At 42.6% G+C, this 17,875-nt stretch overlaps 1 protein-coding gene across 2 annotated transcripts in view; it reads left to right on the top strand.

Moving 5' to 3' along the window:
* The first annotated feature begins 3,099 nt into the window (after nucleotides 1-3,099).
* Nucleotides 3,100-17,875, top strand: part of IMPDH2 (inosine monophosphate dehydrogenase 2) — a 37,030-nt gene continuing 22,254 nt past the window's right edge. For both annotated transcript variants that reach the window (XM_053720798.1, XM_053720797.1), the window contains exons 1-7: nucleotides 3,100-3,257; nucleotides 12,670-12,718; nucleotides 12,815-12,916; nucleotides 13,022-13,096; nucleotides 15,492-15,698; nucleotides 15,945-16,032; nucleotides 16,197-16,396. In XM_053720798.1, the coding sequence (XP_053576773.1) occupies nucleotides 3,160-3,257; nucleotides 12,670-12,718; nucleotides 12,815-12,916; nucleotides 13,022-13,096; nucleotides 15,492-15,698; nucleotides 15,945-16,032; nucleotides 16,197-16,396 (819 nt within the window). In that variant the 5' untranslated portion in view covers nucleotides 3,100-3,159. The remainder of the gene's footprint in view (nucleotides 3,258-12,669; nucleotides 12,719-12,814; nucleotides 12,917-13,021; nucleotides 13,097-15,491; nucleotides 15,699-15,944; nucleotides 16,033-16,196; nucleotides 16,397-17,875) is intronic.

Genomic DNA, 17,875 nt, shown 5'->3' with positions numbered 1-17,875 from the left:
CTTCCTTCATCGCTAGGGAACTCTTTGTTCCCCCCTGATGATTGATGTACGCAACAGTCGTTATGTTGTCCGACTGAAATCTTATGAACCTGGCTTCCGCTAGCTGAGGCCAAGCCAGGAGCGCATTGAATATAGCTCTTAGTTCCAAAATGTTTATCGGGAGAAGCGACTCTTCCCGCGACCATAGGCCCTGAGCTTTCAGAGAGTCCCAGACCGCGCCCCACCCCAAGAGGCTGGCGTCGGTCGTGACGATGACCCACTCCGGTCTGCGGAAACTCATTCCCTGAGACAGGTGATCCTGGGTCAACCACCAGAGAAGTGAGTCCCTGGTTACCTGGTCTACTTGAATTTGGGGAGACAAGTCTGTATAGTCCCCATTCCACTGATTGAGCATGCACAGCTGTAATGGTCTTAGATGAATTCGAGCAAAAGGAACCACATCCATTGCTGCGACCATTAGTCCTATTACTTCCATGCATTGAGCTATGGAGGGTTGAGGAATAGAGTGAAGAACTCGACAAGCTTTTAGAAGCTTTGTCTTTCTGACGTCTGTGAGAAAGATCTTAATTTCCACAGAATCTATTATTGTTCTCAGAAAAGGAACCCTTGTGGACGGTGACAGTGAACTTTTTTCTATGTTCACTTTCCACCCGTGAGATCTGAGAAAAGCCAACACAATGTCTGTATGAGCCCTCGCTTTGGAAAGAGACGACGCTTGGATTAGGATGTCGTCTAGATAAGGTGCTACAGCGATGCCCCTCGGTCTTAGGACCGCTAGAAGGGACCCTAGCACCTTTGTGAAAATTCTGGGAGCGGTGGCTAAACCGAATGGAAGGGCCACAAACTGGTAATGTTTGTCCAGAAAGGCGAACCTCAGGAACTGATGATGAGATTTGTGGATTGGGATATGCAGATACGCATCCTTCAGATCCACGGTAGACAAAAATTGACCCTGCTGGTACTTGTTCAGAGCGGCAAGGAGAATGACTGGGGGGCGGAGCCAGAGGGGGAGCTATATGGACAGCTCTTGTTGTGTGCTCTCCTTGCCTTTCCCTGTGGGGGAGAACATTTCCCACAAGTAATGGATGACGCCGTGGACCGGACACACCAATGTTGGAGAAAGCAAGCCAGATGTGAGCAATGGATCAGCTTTCTCAGCTTTCAAAGGAACAAGATCTAGCAGCCACTTCCTTTAGATGCAGACTCAATGCAGAGAACACTTTGCAGAAAAAGGCAAGTAAAAAACGTTTTTGTTCATTAAACTTAGTTTGATGATGATACAGTCTGTTGTGTGATTAAACAGGCAGGCTGAAATTAATCAGTGTATAACCAGACCTGAGCAATGGAGATGTTTTTAAAGGAACAAGATCTAGCAGCCACTTCCCTTAGCTGCAGAAAAATTCGAGTAAAAAAACATTTTTCTTCATTAAACTTAGTTTGATGATGATACAGTCTGTTGTGTGATTATTTTGTTTTTGTTCATTAAACTTAGATTGATGATGATACAGTCTGTGTTTGTGTGATAATTTTATTAGGTGCGGTTTAGCAAATGTTTTTGTTTATTAAACTTAGTTTGATGATGATACAATCTATTTTATTAGGTGATTAATGCTGTTTAGCATTTAAAGTCTTCATTTCAAACCTTTAAAAATAATGTATTAGGTTTTACTTATGTCAATTTTGAGAGGAGCCTGGAACCTAACTCCCTCACTTCCCATTGACTTACATTATAAACTGGGTTTCAATTTACAACCATTCCTTCTGGAACCTAACCCTGGCATAAACTGAGGGCTACCTGTATATTATGTTTTCCATCTTGTGAATGGATTTCAGCTAGAATGGAATGGAAACTTCAATAACCTCCTGTTATTATTTTGCCAAATCCTGATTATCTTTAAAGCAGAGAAGCCCACTTCAACAAAATGTAATCTGATGCCTAGATTACCATACGTTTAGTCTTTAACATCTGGAACACAAAGCAAACTTGATAATAGAACTTGGAAGGCTGTGTAAAATTGGGAACATTATCTGAGTCAGGATCTTGTGTGTATACAGTTTATATGGTTAGATATTATGCATACAGCTGTATGATTGTATACAGCTCCTGTGATTGGCTGTCGTGTGTATGGTAATACGTGTATATAGCTCCTGTGATTGGCTGTCGTGTGCAGGGCCGGACTGGGAATAAAAAGCAGCCCTGGAAAATTAAAAGACCAGCCCTATTTTCCGTTGAGTCTGAAGAATGCACATGCCCCATTTTTCTCAAAGGGGATTACTAGGATACTCCTTCCCCAATATTTCTTTTAGAATTACATTATATTACTTTGCATTAAATAAAAATGCCAGATTGATGTTATTTAGGCACCCTACAACCCAATTGCATCCATTAATCACCACTTTAAATTGTAGCTTTCCAGCCCAAGCTGCCACAGCCCACCGGGAAATCTCCTGATATCCTGGTAGGCCAATCCGGCCCTGGTCGTGTGTATGGTAGTACGTGTATATAGCCCCTGTGATTGGCTGTATGTGTGCGTGTACAGCTCTTGTGACTGGCTGTCGTTTACGGCACTTATGATTGGCTGTATGTTTGCGTGTACAGCTCTTGTGACAGGATGTGGTGCGTACAGCTCTTACGATTGGCTGTATGTGTGTGTACGGCTCTTGTGATTGGCTGTTGCGTGTACGGCTGTAGCTATTATAATTGGCTGATGTGCGGTCTCGAAGATTTTTGTTTAAAAGGAGTAAGGAAATGTAAATAGAAGTACAACATAATACACATCCTCCTGCGGTCACGTTACACCAGCATCAGGTACACCCTGTGTATGTCTGTGACGGGTCATTTAAGGACATGAACCTGCTCTTCCCTCTGCTGTAAACGTTACACGGGCTATGCGAGTATGTAAGAGGACAATCGGGGACGCGCACAGGCTACTTCCCTTCCCTATGCTGTACACACGTTACATCGGCTATGTGAGTATGCAAGAGGTCAATTGGGGACGCGCACCAGACCCCTCGGTAGTGCACACCCCAGTCCGGCCATAGAGATGACGCGTTGCCTTGTCTGATGACGTCAGGGGGCGGGCCCCGGCGCCCTTTATACACACGTGCAGCCAGGCGGCCTGGCCTCTTGTAGCCGCAGTGTCACCCAGTGCCCTAGACATGGCCGATTACCTGATCAGCGGCGGCACCAGCTATATCCCTGATGACGGCCTCACTGCCCAGCAGCTCTTCGGGGCTGGTGAGGGGCTGACATACAAGTGAGTGACACTGCTGTGTGTGACAGAGGGGACACTACTTACCTGTTGTGTGTGACAGAGAGAGGGGACACTTACCTGTTGTGTGTGACAGAGAGAGGGGACACTTACCTGTTGTGTGTGACAGAGAGAGCGGACACTAACCCGCTGCGTGTGCGACAGAGAGGGGGGATACTTAACTGCTGTGTGTGTGACAGAGAGAGAGGACACTTACCTGTTGTGTGTGACAGATAGGGGACACTTACCTGTTGTGTGTGTGACAGAGAGGACACTTACCTGTTGTGTGTGTGACAGAGAGGACACTTACCTGTTGTGTGTGTGACAGAGAGAGGACACTTACCTGCTGTGTGTGTGACAGAGAGAGGACACTTACCTGCTGTGTTTGTGACAGAGAGAGGACACTTACCTGTTGTGTGTGACAGAGAGAGGACACTTACCTGTTGTGTTTGTGACAGAGAGAGGACACTTACCTGTTGTGTTTGTGACAGAGAGAGGACACTTACCTGTTGTGTTTGTGACAGAGAGAGGACACTTACCTGTTGTGTGTGTGACAGAGAGGACACTTACCTGTTGTGTTTGTGACAGAGAAAGGACACTTACCTGCTGTGTTTGTGACAGAGAGAGGACACTTACCTGTTGTGTTTGTGACAGAGAGGGGACACTTACCTGTTGTGTTTGTGACAGATAGGGGACACTTACCTGTTGTGTTTGTGACAGAGAGAGGACACTTACCTGTTGTGTTTGTGACAGAGAAAGGACACTTACCTGCTGTGTTTGTGACAGAGAAAGGACACTTACCTGCTGTGTTTGTGACAGAGAAAGGACACTTACCTGCTGTGTTTGTGACAGAGAGAGGACACTTACCTGCTGTGTTTGTGACAGAGAGAGGACACTTACCTGTTGTGTTTGTGACAGAGAGAGGACACTTACCTGTTGTGTGTGACAGAGAGAGGACACTTACCTGTTGTGTGTGACAGATAGGGGACACTTACCTGTTGTGTGTGTGACAGAGAGAGGACACTTACCTGTTGTGTTTGTGACAGAGAGAGGACACTTACCTGTTGTGTGTGACAGAGAGAGGACACTTACCTGTTGTGTGTGACAGATAGGGGACACTTACCTGTTGTGTGTGTGACAGAGAGGACACTTACCTGTTGTGTTTGTGACAGAGAGGACACTTACCTGTTGTGTGTGACAGAGAGAGGACACTTACCTGTTGTGTTTGTGACAGAGAGAGGACACTTACCTGTTGTGTTTGTGACAGAGAGAGGACACTTACCTGTTGTGTTTGTGACAGAGAGAGGACACTTACCTGTTGTGTTTGTGACAGAGAGGGGACACTTACCTGTTGTGTTTGTGACAGGGGACACTTACCTGTTGTGTGTGTGACAGAGAGGACACTTACCTGTTGTGTTTGTGACAGAGAGAGGACACTTACCTGTTGTGTTTGTGACAGAGAGAGGACACTTACCTGTTGTGTTTGTGACAGAGAGAGGACACTTACCTGTTGTGTTTGTGACAGAGAAAGGACACTTACCTGCTGTGTTTGTGACAGAGAGAGGACACTTACCTGTTGTGTTTGTGACAGAGAGAGGACACTTACCTGTTGTGTGTGACAGATAGGGGACACTTACCTGTTGTGTGTGTGTGACAGATAGGGGACACTTACCTGTTGTGTTTGTGACAGAGAGAGGACACTTACCTGTTGTGTTTGTGACAGAGAGAGGACACTTACCTGCTGTGTTTGTGACAGAGAGAGGACACTTACCTGCTGTGTTTGTGACAGAGAGAGGACACTTACCTGCTGTGTTTGTGACAGAGAGAGGACACTTACCTGCTGTGTTTGTGACAGAGAGAGGACACTTACCTGCTGTGTTTGTGACAGAGAGAGGACACTTACCTGTTGTGTTTGTGACAGAGAGAGGGGACCCTTGAACGCTGGGGGGGGGTTACAGAGAGAGGGGACCCTTGCTGTGTGGGGTGTGACAGAGAGAGGGAGGGGGGAAACTTACCTGCTGTGTGTGTGTGTGCGACAGACAGAGGGAGGGGGATACCTGTGAAGTAGAGAATCTCTGTATTACCAGTAAGACGAGCAGGGTTTGCCAGCAAGTAAACAAGGATAAATTCAAGTAGCAGTTATTTGTCACTATGTCTTATGTGGCTGGAGTGATAAGTGCTCCTCTGCAGCCAACAAGGTTGCAAAAAGGATGGAACATCTGTAGACCTGATTGTTTTGTTTGTTTATCCCACAGTAATGAGTTACGTAGGTCAGGTGGCCCCTGAGTATTTGCAGCGCTACGTAGGTCAGGTGGCCCCTGAGTATTTACAGTGCTACGTAGGTCAGGTGGCCCCTGAGTATTTGCAGCGCTACGTAGGTCAGGTGGCCCCTGAGTATTTACAGCGCTATGTAGGTCAGGTGGCCCCTGAGTATTTACAGCGCTATGTAGGTCAGGTGGCCCCTGAGTATTTACAGCGCTATGTAGGTCAGGTGGCCCCTGAGTATTTACAGCGCTATGTAGGTCAGGTGGCCCCTGAGTATTTACAGCGCTATGTAGGTCAGGTGGCCCCTGAGTATTTACAGCGCTATGTAGGTCAGGTGGCACCTGTGTATTTACAGTGCTACGTAGGTCAGGTGGCCCCTGTGTATTTACAGCGTTGCGTAGGTCAGGTGGCCCCTGAGTATTTACAGCGCTGCAAAGGTCAGATGGCCCCTGAGTATTTACAGCGCTACGAGGGTCAGGTGGCCCCTGAGTATTTACAGCGCTACGTAGGTCAGGTGGCCCCTGAGTATTTACAGCGCTACGTAGGTTAGGTAACCCCTGAGTATTTACAGCGCTACGTAGGTTAGGTAACCCCTGAGTATTTACTCGCTATTACAGCTGAGTAATGGGCTATTCTCGTTATGCTGTGTTGCTGTCATATGACTAATTCTAATGTGACCTACAGAGGCCAGTGCTGCTGGCAGTGTGTGTCCCGGGTCTGTTTTTGTCACATTAACTGTGACAGCTGCTCTGATAATGCTACAAGTAAATCACAACTCACTGTTTCTCATATGATGCCTGGAGCAAGGACAGAGGTTGTGAGCTTTTATGTTTTTTTTTTATGTTTTTTTGTTTGTTTTTTTAAATGCTTTTATTAAGGTATTTCCAGGATATACAGTAGTAAACATAAAAGAAAACATTCAAAATAACATTGATTGTTACAGTGATATGACAGTGATACAGTTGTTATAGACTCGAGGTTAGCGATTATTGTTGGGTTAGATTAAAAGTACCAAACATCCGCCATATAAATACATTAATTATCTGTAAATGAATTGGTAGTGAGAATGATAATGATATCCTCCTGACCATTATGATTTTGCCTTGCTGTTTAAGTTTATAAGAACATCGGGTTTAGAGAGATTGAGCTTGGGGATGCTAATTATATAATTGATTGTTGGGAGTATGGGAGGGATTAGGTTGTGGCTAACTATTTATGTATTCTTCCCATAGAAAAGATATATTATGAAATTCTTCTTCTCGTCTGGTATGTGTGTAATGGTATTTCTCCAAATGGAGAAAGTGTGTTACTTTCGTTTTCCATAATGTAGGAGATGGTAGGTTTGTTTTTTCCAGTTTAATGGAATAAGCCTTTTTGCCGAGTTAATCATGATAGTGAGGAGTGTTTGTTTTAATTTACATGTAATTTTCGGGAATTTATTGAAGAGAAAAACCCAGGGAGTGAGCGGGAGGTACGCGCCCAAAGCCTTTTCAATCTCAAGGTTTAAGGGAGAGCCAGTAAGATTTGGATGTTAGTTCTTGGTATCGTTTACGGTGAGTCTGTGTGTGGAATGCTTTTATTTTGATCAATTCACCACGGAGTACGCATTTATGAGCCTCCCAGATTGTGTAGTTATTATTGATCGAGCGTGTGTTTAGGGTAAAGTATTCCTCAATGGTTTTAGTTAATTTGTAGATCAAATCTGGGTGTTCTAGAAGGCTGTCGTCTAGCCTCCACTGGTATGGGTTAAGGGGAGTGTTGGGCCAGGTGAATGATCCGACCAAAAGGTAGGTATTATGTCGCATCTATTTATGTGGGAGAGGCCACTTTGATTTGTAAGGATGTAGTCTAATCTACTATAAGATTTGTTGGGATGAGAAAAGAAGGTATAATCCCTCTTCTCACGATGCATAAATCTCCAAGCATCGTAAAGATTCATGTCTCTCATTCCCTGCCAAATAGCTCTGGAAAGCTTACGGGGAATTTGGATATTAGCATTGGTGCTATCAATGGTAGGTTGCATGGGAACATTGAAGTCACCGGATAAGAAGATTGGGCCCTTGGCTAGATCTAATGTTTTCGTGAACATACTGCGAAAAAAGGGGAGTTGATTGGTATTGGGAGCATATATATTTATGAGTATTATGGGTCTTCCATACAATAGACCTGATAGGCCCAAAAATCGTCCGTCTCTATCTGCAACTTTTTTGATAAGGGTGAATGGGGTGGATTTGTGTATTAAAATGCTCACTACGTTTTTTTTTGTTTGGGCCTGTGCTGTGAAAATGTGTGGTAAAGGATTTCCCAAAATATTTGGGTATATTGTGCATTTTGAAATGTGTTTCCTGAAGGAAGAGTATATCTATATGGCATTTTGTTAAATCAGACAAGGCTTTAGATCTCTTTTGTGGCGAGTTAAATCCTTTAACGTTTTGAGTCAAGAGGGTCAATTGAGGAGCTAAGTCACGGTTTAATGGTGGCATTAGAAAGCTGTGGACATTTAGGATGTAGTTGAATGATAAGGCGTGTGTTGGTATAAGGCTCGAGAGTAGTACATGTGATTGTGATTATTTTAACAAATATTGAAGTTTCACTAAAGTGATAGCATAACGGGTAATAATATAACATTCCTTTCTGAAAGAAAAACATAAACAAATTGAACAAACGGCTCTCTTCCTAATATAGGTCATCTTTGAGAGCAGTCGTAGAGGGGAATAGGATTGGCTAGCCCCTAATGTATATGCAAATTTGTCTATCCCAGTTTTTGAATACAGTATAAATTTGTATAACTAGGATAAATAGATAATATTTAACTTAATAGAACATTGAAACTATAATCTAGACTTAATTAGACAAACTGAGGCATCTGTAGCATGGGGTATCTACTATGATTTAGCAAATGATTCACATTGTAGTTATAGCGTGGGCTATATTTCTAAACTATGTGATTAGTCTATGGATCTTATAGATGTTCAATACATTTCTAATAAAGACATGTCATGTAATTACTTACTTCCACTTTGGATTAGCATCATAAGGGAACTATAGTTACATTTAGATGAAAAGGCAGGTTATATCTCTCTATAAATATGTGAGAGTTCCCTTAGGAATGAGAGACTTTTGACGGTTATTGTAGAACCACCTGAAACAATAAACAGACACAGAGATACTAAATATATATATATATATATATATATATATATATATATATATATATATATATTTATTAGTGTATGTCAAAGTTTCAGTCTAGAATGGAGGATCTCCCACAAGTTCACTGTGTTGAGTCTTTATAGGTTGTAGTATCTTGGCTTTGCAAGGATATAAGCGGTGCTATTGAGTGGTTGTGACAGGATAGGTCCTTTACCCTGCTTGCCAGTAATAGTCCTCTCAGGTGTGAATGAGTCTCTATTGCTTCTTGGTGATGGAGACGTAGGCTGATTTTGTGTGGTGGAGTCAGATGGGGGATCCATCCCCAGTAACTTGCAGAAAGAGTTCATTTCTTCTGGAGATCTGCATGTTAAGCGGGTGTTCCGGAGTACCCAGACCTGGGTAGGGAAACCCCATCTGTATGTGATTTTTTTGTTGCGGAGAAGTGTGGTTAGGGGGCTGAACTCTTTTCTACGTTGTAGTGTTTGGGAAGCTAGGTCCTGATAAAATTGAAAGACTTTACCACGAAATCTAATTGGCTGAAGCTTTCTTGACTGGTTCAGGAGCATTTCCTTTTCAAGGAAGTTTTTGAAGCGAATGATAATGTCCCTTGGGGGTGCAGTATCCTGAGGTTTTGGCCTAAGAGACCTATGGGCTCGTACCCATTGGATATCTGTAGTGCATGAGGATTCTTTGATTTGTTGAAATAGAGACTGTAGATAGACTGGATAATCGCGGGGAGGACACTCTCAGGAACCCCTCTGATCCTTATGTTTTTACGGCGACTCCTGTTCTCCAAGTCTTCTAATTTCTCTTGCAACAAGGAGATGGTTTCTTGGTGTGAGGTTACTTGATCTGTGAGAGATTGCTCATCTTCTTTTATTTCATCTTGGTTGGTTTCCAGAGAGTCAACTTGGAGCCCTATTGTGTGAATATCTTGTTTCATGCCTGCTAATTCTTCTCTAATACATGTACGAACAATGTCCGCAATGTCCTGCTTTGACGGTAAATCGTGAAGGATGGTTGTAGCAAGATTAGTGTCTTCATCTTGTGAATTAGATATATTCGTGGTCTGGAGCTCTATAGAGAGTCTTTTGTTTCTCTTCTCAGGTGTGTCAGGTGGCTGCATATAGGAAGATATGTTAGCCGTTTTCCCTGAGGATGATTTGAGGGGTTTATCCTGTTTTAATCTTCTGGATGTCATTATGTCAGATTCCCAGAGGAAAAGGTTGTGAGAAATCTCTTTAGGTATAGCCCCAGGACTCTATCACATGTCTCTAGTGTTTGATACTATTTCCTGCAAAGTGGTAAGCCTAGCAGTAGTACCCTAAAATAATATATAATCCCTTGCAAGTGAGATGTGATAAGAAGCAGTTTAGGAGTATGCGATATAGCAAACTCCCCTCTGCAGCAGCCGCTATGTGCAGATCATGGAGAAGTATCCCTTTGAGCAGTAATATACACAGGTCACTGTTGGCCTGGGGACCTCTATGTGTAATGGGGATATAGGCGTGTTTGGTGTCTGTACATCTCACCCGACTTTAGGGTTTCCCCTCAGTATGGAGCTCTGTGTGGTACAAATAGCCTGCGTCAGCATTACCCCTCAGGCAGTCCAGTGAGCTGTGCTTGGAACACTCTGTGAGTCTCTGCTCGTCGCCGTCAGCCACCTGATTGTGTGGCACAGTAATGTATAGAGGTCGCGATGGCGGCCGGTGTACTTCTGGTAAGACCCGCTGAAGGTCTGTTAGTGGCGTCGGCTCAGTGCACAAATCCCCTCCAGGAGTCTCTCTAGGTAAGTGCCTGTTGTTGCCGCTTTGTGCTGTATGGCAGTGAGAGAACTTTCAATGATCTTTGCGGTCAGATTGGGTGTGGAGGTCGTAATGGCGCCTGGCGTACTTCTGGTGAGGTCTATAGATGGTTTGTAGTGGCCACGATGCAGAGGAAAGCCCTTTACTCAGGATGCTAGCAAATAGGATTTGGTGGTAACCGACCTCTTGCTATTCTTCATAGGGCTGTCAGCATAGTCCAGTTGATGTGCGGAGGGAGTTTGTCTCATTGCAGGATATGGTGTAGGGTGATTTTCAGCTGTCCCCAATTTCTGTGGTCGTGTATTAGCCGAAGTTATACGGCAATATATGGTGCCTCTAGTTCTTCAGCATTGTCCATAGCTATATTAGGTGTAGTTCAGATGGAATTATAGTGGGATAATTGAGGTTTTTAGGGCTGCTAACTCGGAGCTCCGGAGTTACGCTGCACTCATGTCAGCAGCTGGCTCCGCCCCCTCGTGAGCTTTATATTCTGCTACTTATTTAGCAGCTTGTGATTGTGCCCGCCCATTAGCAAGACAACAGCTGCTGATTGGTTAGTGCACAGACCTGTTACGTGCTATAAACATGAGCACTTATGTAGTGGTGGAAATCCAAAATTTTAGCAACAGGTTCTCTAACTTCTCTATAATCACATGATTAAGGGCTATTGACCCCGAAACATCATATGATTAAATAAAAGTGGGGTTTTTTTTTGCATTTTTGTAGACCATTTTTTACTTTAATTTTTCTATAATACAGAGCGTTTACACTTTCTACATTTATGTGACGTACACTCTGATTGTGTGCCAGCTCTCCAGGTCATCGGAGAACACACTTCTGTCCTAAAGCTTTGTGTAGTGTGATTTGCTCTGTTGTATGAATAAAGTCTAACACAAGCGTTCAGTATATTAGTTACTTGCTATACATCTCCCCTTCTGTATTTCCTGTAAACACACAAACCTGTACTGATCCTGAGTTGGCACCAAGAGCAGCAGTGCATTTATATAAATACGGAGTTAACCAAATTACACACAGCAACTGGTTTTAAAATAAAATGGAGAAAATATTACTGAACCTATACATTTACCAGATTAGTCTCTGCTCCTTGGAAATAGATTTGAAAATGATCAGATGCTGTTCTAGCTTCCCATGTGAACAACAATATTTTTTGTTGAAATCAGTTTAAATACATTATATTTCTGAGGTCAGGTTTCTTGCCAAGAGTGGGTAAGGAAAGTAGCCACCCTCTCTTTTATGACCAACCATAAAAGGTCTGTAGGCCTGGCTGAAATTATTGATTAACTTTATATATTGTTTTGTTATGTATATCCAGTACATATACCCACATAAGCAATACCCTCATGACATTGTGAGGGTTATTTTGATACTAAACATGACATGTCTGTCATATCTTGTCACCCAATAGCACAAATGTGATTAAAACCTGTCTTAAGATGTATCAGAGTGTCTGACCTCAGGTTGGTGTCTTCCTAGGAACACTGTTTTCTGACACTTATGTTGACGTCTTTGACTCATAATAATCACTCTCCTGAAAAGAGAAGATTGTGCCTTTATATCTGGCTGACCAGGTGTGGGTAATAATAAAAGAACTAAACATTCTTCCCAAACATTTGTCTTTTTAGATAGTTCTGGTACAGAATTGTAAATGGTAGAGGAGAAAAAAGCGAAGAGAAAAAATTAACCCCTGACGTCCTAAAATCATGAGGTCACACTCCCCATCTTCAGTGCAGCAGATTCACTATAGCTCACTTGCCTCTCTCTGCTACATAGAGTAATAGATAGTGATACCTGACAGTGAATTTAGCGGCCTGGCACAAGTGCTGTATTATCTGGTCTTCTGAATGCTCTTGTTAAGTTTTCCAAGGGCATCTACACAAAGACCCTGTGTTTATGTAAACCGAAAAGTCAGGTTTTGTTTACACCACCCGCCTGCCAGGTATCACGTGACCCTCTCTAGCTCTGCCAATTGGCACCACACAGTGACAGACAACATTGTGCCATTCCTGAAATGATTGCATATAATGCTGGTAAGTTTCTCATCCTTAGTTGTACAGTTATTCATCATAATATTGTCCATTCTGATAATTCATTTAGTTTTGCTGCTCAGTATCTATTTTTTACATAAATGGTTTTTATCCAGTGAATGTAATTTATATTTTATTTTGTTTTCTCAGTGACTTCCTCATTCTTCCTGGGTACATAGATTTCACAGCAGATCAGGTGGTGAGTGACTTTATCAGGTGTTCAGGACATTAGATATTTAGAGGTCACAGCTAACTGGTTTAATGATAATTATTTTCATTTTTTTTAAATTTAAAGGATTTGACTTCTGCACTCACCAAGAAAATTACCCTGAAGACCCCAATGGTTTCATCCCCGATGGACACAGTGACAGAGGCCAATATGGCGATTGCAATGGCGGTAAGAAAGCGTTGCTTGTTTAGGTTTTGATACTCTCTGTGTTAGTGCGTTTCTGGATACTGTAGCCATTAGAGCGACGCTACACACGTTCTCTCTTGTGTTTAGTTAACAGGTGGTTTTGGAGTTATGCATCATAATTGCACACCAGAATTCCAAGCAAACGAAGTTCGGAAAGTAAAAGTGAGTATCTCATTTGTGTTCTGCTTAATAACCTGCATAGGAATAAACTGTAGTTTGTGGGTATACAGCTGAGTACTCAGTGTTATTTAAAGGGTTACGAAACCCAGACATTTCTCTTTTGTGCTTCGGACAGAATACACCATTTTACTTCTATTATCAAATTTGCTTGGTTCCCATGATACCCTGTTTTTAAGAGATACCTAGGTAGGCTTTTGGAGCACTACATGACAGGAAATAGTGCTGCCCTCTAGTGCTCTTACAAATGGATAAAACTGCTGCCATCTAGTGCTCTTGCAAATGGATAACATTCTTGCTAACTGCTGCCATCTAGTGCTCTTGCAAATGGATAACATTCTTGCTAACTGCTGCCATCTAGTGCTCTTGCAAATGGATAACATTCTTGCTAACTGCTGCCATCTAGTGCTCTTGCAAATGGATAACATTCTTGCTAACTGCTGCCATCTAGTGCTCTTGCAAATGGATAACATTCTTGCTAACTGCTGCCATCTAGTGCTCTTGCAAATGGATAACATTCTTGCTAACTGCTGCCATCTAGTGCTCTTGCAAATGGATAACATTCTTGCTAACTGCTGCCATCTAGTGCTCTTGCAAATGGATAACATTCTTGCAAAACTGCTGCCATCTAGTGTTCTTGCAAATGGATAACATTCTTGCTAACTGCTGCCATCTAGTACTCTTGCAAATGGATAACATTCTTGCTAACTGCTGCCATCTAGTGCTCTTGCAAATGGATAACATTCTTGCTAACTGCTGCCATCTAGTACTCTTGCAAATGGATAACATTCTTGCTAACTGCTGCCATCTAGTACTCTTGCAAATGGATAACATTCTTGCTAACTGCTGCCATCTAGTGTTCTTGCAAATGGATAACATTCTTGCTAACTGCTGCCATCTAGTACTCTTGCAAATGGATAACATTCTTGCTAACTGCTGCCATCTAGTACTCTTGCAAATGGATAACATTCTTGCTAACTGCTGCCATCTAGTGTTCTTGCAAATGGATAACATTCTTGCTAACTGCTGCCATCTAGTGCTCTTGCAAATGGATAACATTCTTACAAAACTGCTGCCATCTAGTGCTCTTGCAAATGGATAACATTCTTGCTAACTGCTGCCATCTAGTGCTCTTGCAAATGGATAACATTCTTGCTAACTGCTGCCATCTAGTGCTCTTGCAAATGGATAACATTCTTGCTAACTGCTGCCATCTAGTGCTCTTGCAAATGGATAACATTCTTGCTAACTGCTGCCATCTAGTGCTCTTGCAAATGGAGAACATTCTTGCTAACTGCTGCCATCTAGTGCTCTTGCAAATGGAGAACATTCTTGCTAAATGCTGCCATCTGGTGCTCTTGCAAATGGATAACATTCTTGCTAACTGCTGCCATCTTGTGCTCTTGCAAATGGATAACATTCTTACAAAACTGCTGCCATATAGTGCTCCAGGAATGGACTGTCACCTAGGCTTACATCCCTGCTTTTCAGCAAAACCTACCAATAGAACTAAGGAAAATTTGATAACGGAAGTAAATGAAAATTGTTGTTTAAAATTGCTGCTCTGAATCATGAAAGAGAAGTTTTGGGTTTTATGTCCCTTTTTTAAATGTGCGCAGCTGGGAAATGCTTTTGTATGATTGGTGGTTATATAGAGGTGAGTGGGCCAGGCTTTGTATGATTGGTGGTTATATACAGGTGAGTGGGCCAGGCTTTTGTATGATTGGTGGTTATATACAGGTGAGTGGGCCAGGTTTTTGTATGATTGGTGGTTATATACAGGTGAGCGGGCCAGGTTTTTGTATGATTGGTGGTTATATACAGGTGAGTGGGCCAGGTTTTTGTATGATTGGTGGTTATATACAGGTGAGCGGGCCAGGCTTTTGTATGATTGGTGGTTATATACAGGTGAGTGGGCCATGCTTTTGTATGATTGGTGGTTATATACAGGTGAGTGGGCCAGGCTTTTGTATGATTGGTGGTTATATACAGGTGAGTGGGCCAGGCTTTTGTATGATTGGTGGTTATATACAGGTGAGTGGGCCAGGCTTTTGTATGATTGGTGGTTATATACAGGTGAGTGGGCCAGGCTTTTGTATGATTGGTGGTTATATACAGGTGAGTGGGCCAGGCTTTTGTATGATTGGTGGTTATATACAGGTGAGTGGGCCAGGCTTTTGTATGACTGGTGGTTATATACAAGTGAGTCAGTGGGCCAGGCTTTGCATGGGTTTGTATGAATGCTGGTATATAGCTGGACAGTGTGGGTATATAGCTGGACAGTGTGGGTATATAGCTGGACAGTGTTTCTTTATAGTTAAATGACTATATTAAAAAAAAAAAAAAAATATATAGAATTTTGATTTTTTTTCCTATGTAGAAATACGAGCAGGGGTTCATCACTGATCCAGTTGTACTAAGTCCCAGACACAGAGTCCATGATGTGTTTGAATCAAAAGCGCGGCACGGCTTTTGTGGCATCCCTATTACTGAGAACGGCAAGATGGGCAGTAAACTTGTTGGCATCATTTCATCAAGAGATATCGACTTTCTCAAACCTGAGGAACATGATCAGCCTCTTAGTGAAGTAAGTTGTGCATGAAGATGACCCAGTTGTGCCAGGTGCCTCTAACCACAGGGGTCCAGTCATTGTGATTAGCTCTCATTGGCTCCACAGGGCAATTCCTAAAGATGAAACTGAAAAGAATTACACTTTTTGCCTTAAAAAAAATGTATCTGTCACTTCCTGTTGTATTTAAATAAAGCCAGTTATTCTTTAGTGTGTTGTAGTCTGCTTGTTATGTGATACTGTGAATATGTTTTGTATTGTTAGATAATGACCAGGCGGGAAGACCTTGTTGTTGCGCCAGCTGGTGTCACATTGAAGGAAGCAAATGAAATCTTACAGAGAAGTAAAAAAGGTATCAGTGTTAACAATGCCTTAGTTTGGGCTACAGACGTCGTCTTGCAGGACTATGGATATCCAGTGTTTGCTCGCTCTTGATCTTGCGGTTTTAGTTTTTTTACTACTGCATTGAACATGCAGCAGGTGTCTCTTCCAGATTAACTGTTATTTGTCCTCCAGGAAAGCTCCCAATTGTAAACGAGAAAGATGAACTGGTGGCAATAATTGCTCGCACAGACCTGAAGAAGAACAGGGATTACCCGCTAGCTTCTAAAGATGCCAAGAAGCAGCTGCTGTGTGGCGCAGCCATTGGTACTCACGAGGATGACAAGTACCGTTTGGATCTTCTGGTGCAAGCAGGAGTGGACGCTGTAGTTCTTGTGAGTGTTTTTTTGCTTTTATATTTCTACCTGTAGAATACAATAACCCTTTATTGGGTCCTGCAATACAATGTGCAGCTTACAAACTTAAAGGGACAGTCTAGTCAAAATTAAACTTTCATGATTCAGATGGGGCATGCAATTTTTAAACCACTTTCCAATTTACTTTTATCAACATCAATTTTGCTTTGTTCTCTTGGTTTTCTTTGTTGAAAGCTAAACCTAGGTAGTCTCGTGCTAATTTCTTGGCCCTTGAAGGCTGCTTCTTATCTGAATACATTTGACAGTTTTTCACAGCTAGAGGGCATTAGTTCATGTGTGCCATATAGATAACAACATTGTGCTCACACCCGTGGAGTACTTATGAGAGGGCACTGATTGGCTAAAATGCAAGTCTGTCAAAAGATCTGAGCCAAGGGGGCAGTCTGCAGAGACTTAGATACAAAGTAATCACAGAAGAAAAAAGAAAATTTATGCTTACCTGATAAATTTATTTCTTTTTTGACATCGATGAGTCCACGGATCATCTTAATTACTAATGGGATATTCACCTCCTGGTCAGCAGGAGGAGGCAAAGAGCACCACAGCAGAGCTGTTAAATAGCTCCTCCCTTCCCTCCCACTCCAGTCATTCGACTGAAGTTAGGAAGAGAAAGGAAAAGCCAAGGTGCAGAGGTGTCTGAAGTTCACAATAACTCGCAACCTGTCTAAAAGAACAGGGCGGGCCGTGGACTCATTGTGTCAAAAAAGAAATAAATTTATCAGGTAAGCATACATTTTTCTTTTCTTTTTTTAAGACATGATGAGTCCACGGATCAACTTAATTACTAATGCGATTCAATACCCAAGCTAGAGTACACGGATGATACGGGAGGGACAAGACAGGGAACCTAAACGGAAGGCACCACTGCTTGGAAAAACTATTCTCCCAAAAACATCCTCAGCCGAGGCAAAAGAGTCAAATTTGTAAAACCTTGAAAAAAGTGTGAAGAGAGGGCCAGGTTGCAGCCTTGCAAATCTGTTCTACAGAAGCTTCATTTTGTAATGCCCATGAGGAGGCAACAGCCCTTGGAATGAGCCGTAACTCTCTCGGGAGACTGCTGTCCAGCAGACTCGTAAGCAAAATGTATTATGCTCTTCAGCCAAAAAGAAAGAAGATTTCCCTAGCTTTCTGTCCCTTAAGTTTTCCCGAGAAAACCACAAAGAAGTCCTTAGACGCCAGTAAATAAAACTTTAAAGCACTGACCATGTCCAAATTGCGCAGAAGTCATTCATTTTGAGAAGGATTAAGACACAAGGAAGGAACAACATGAGTAGCCCTCGGATTCACACCAATAAAGGTATTTACGCCAAACCTTATGGTAAATCCTTCAAGACACAAGTTTACGAGCCTGAATCATGGTCTCTATGACCGAATCAGAAAATCCCCGCTTGAATAAAATTAAGCGATCAATCTCCAAGCAGTCAGTTTCAGAAAAAC

This window comes from Bombina bombina, chromosome 7 (genome assembly GCF_027579735.1).
Source record: "Bombina bombina isolate aBomBom1 chromosome 7, aBomBom1.pri, whole genome shotgun sequence".
In the NCBI taxonomy this organism is placed as follows: Eukaryota; Metazoa; Chordata; class Amphibia; order Anura; family Bombinatoridae; genus Bombina; species Bombina bombina.
The sequence above is the reverse complement of the archived record's forward strand: the minus strand, read 5'-3'. Positions and strand labels throughout refer to the sequence as shown.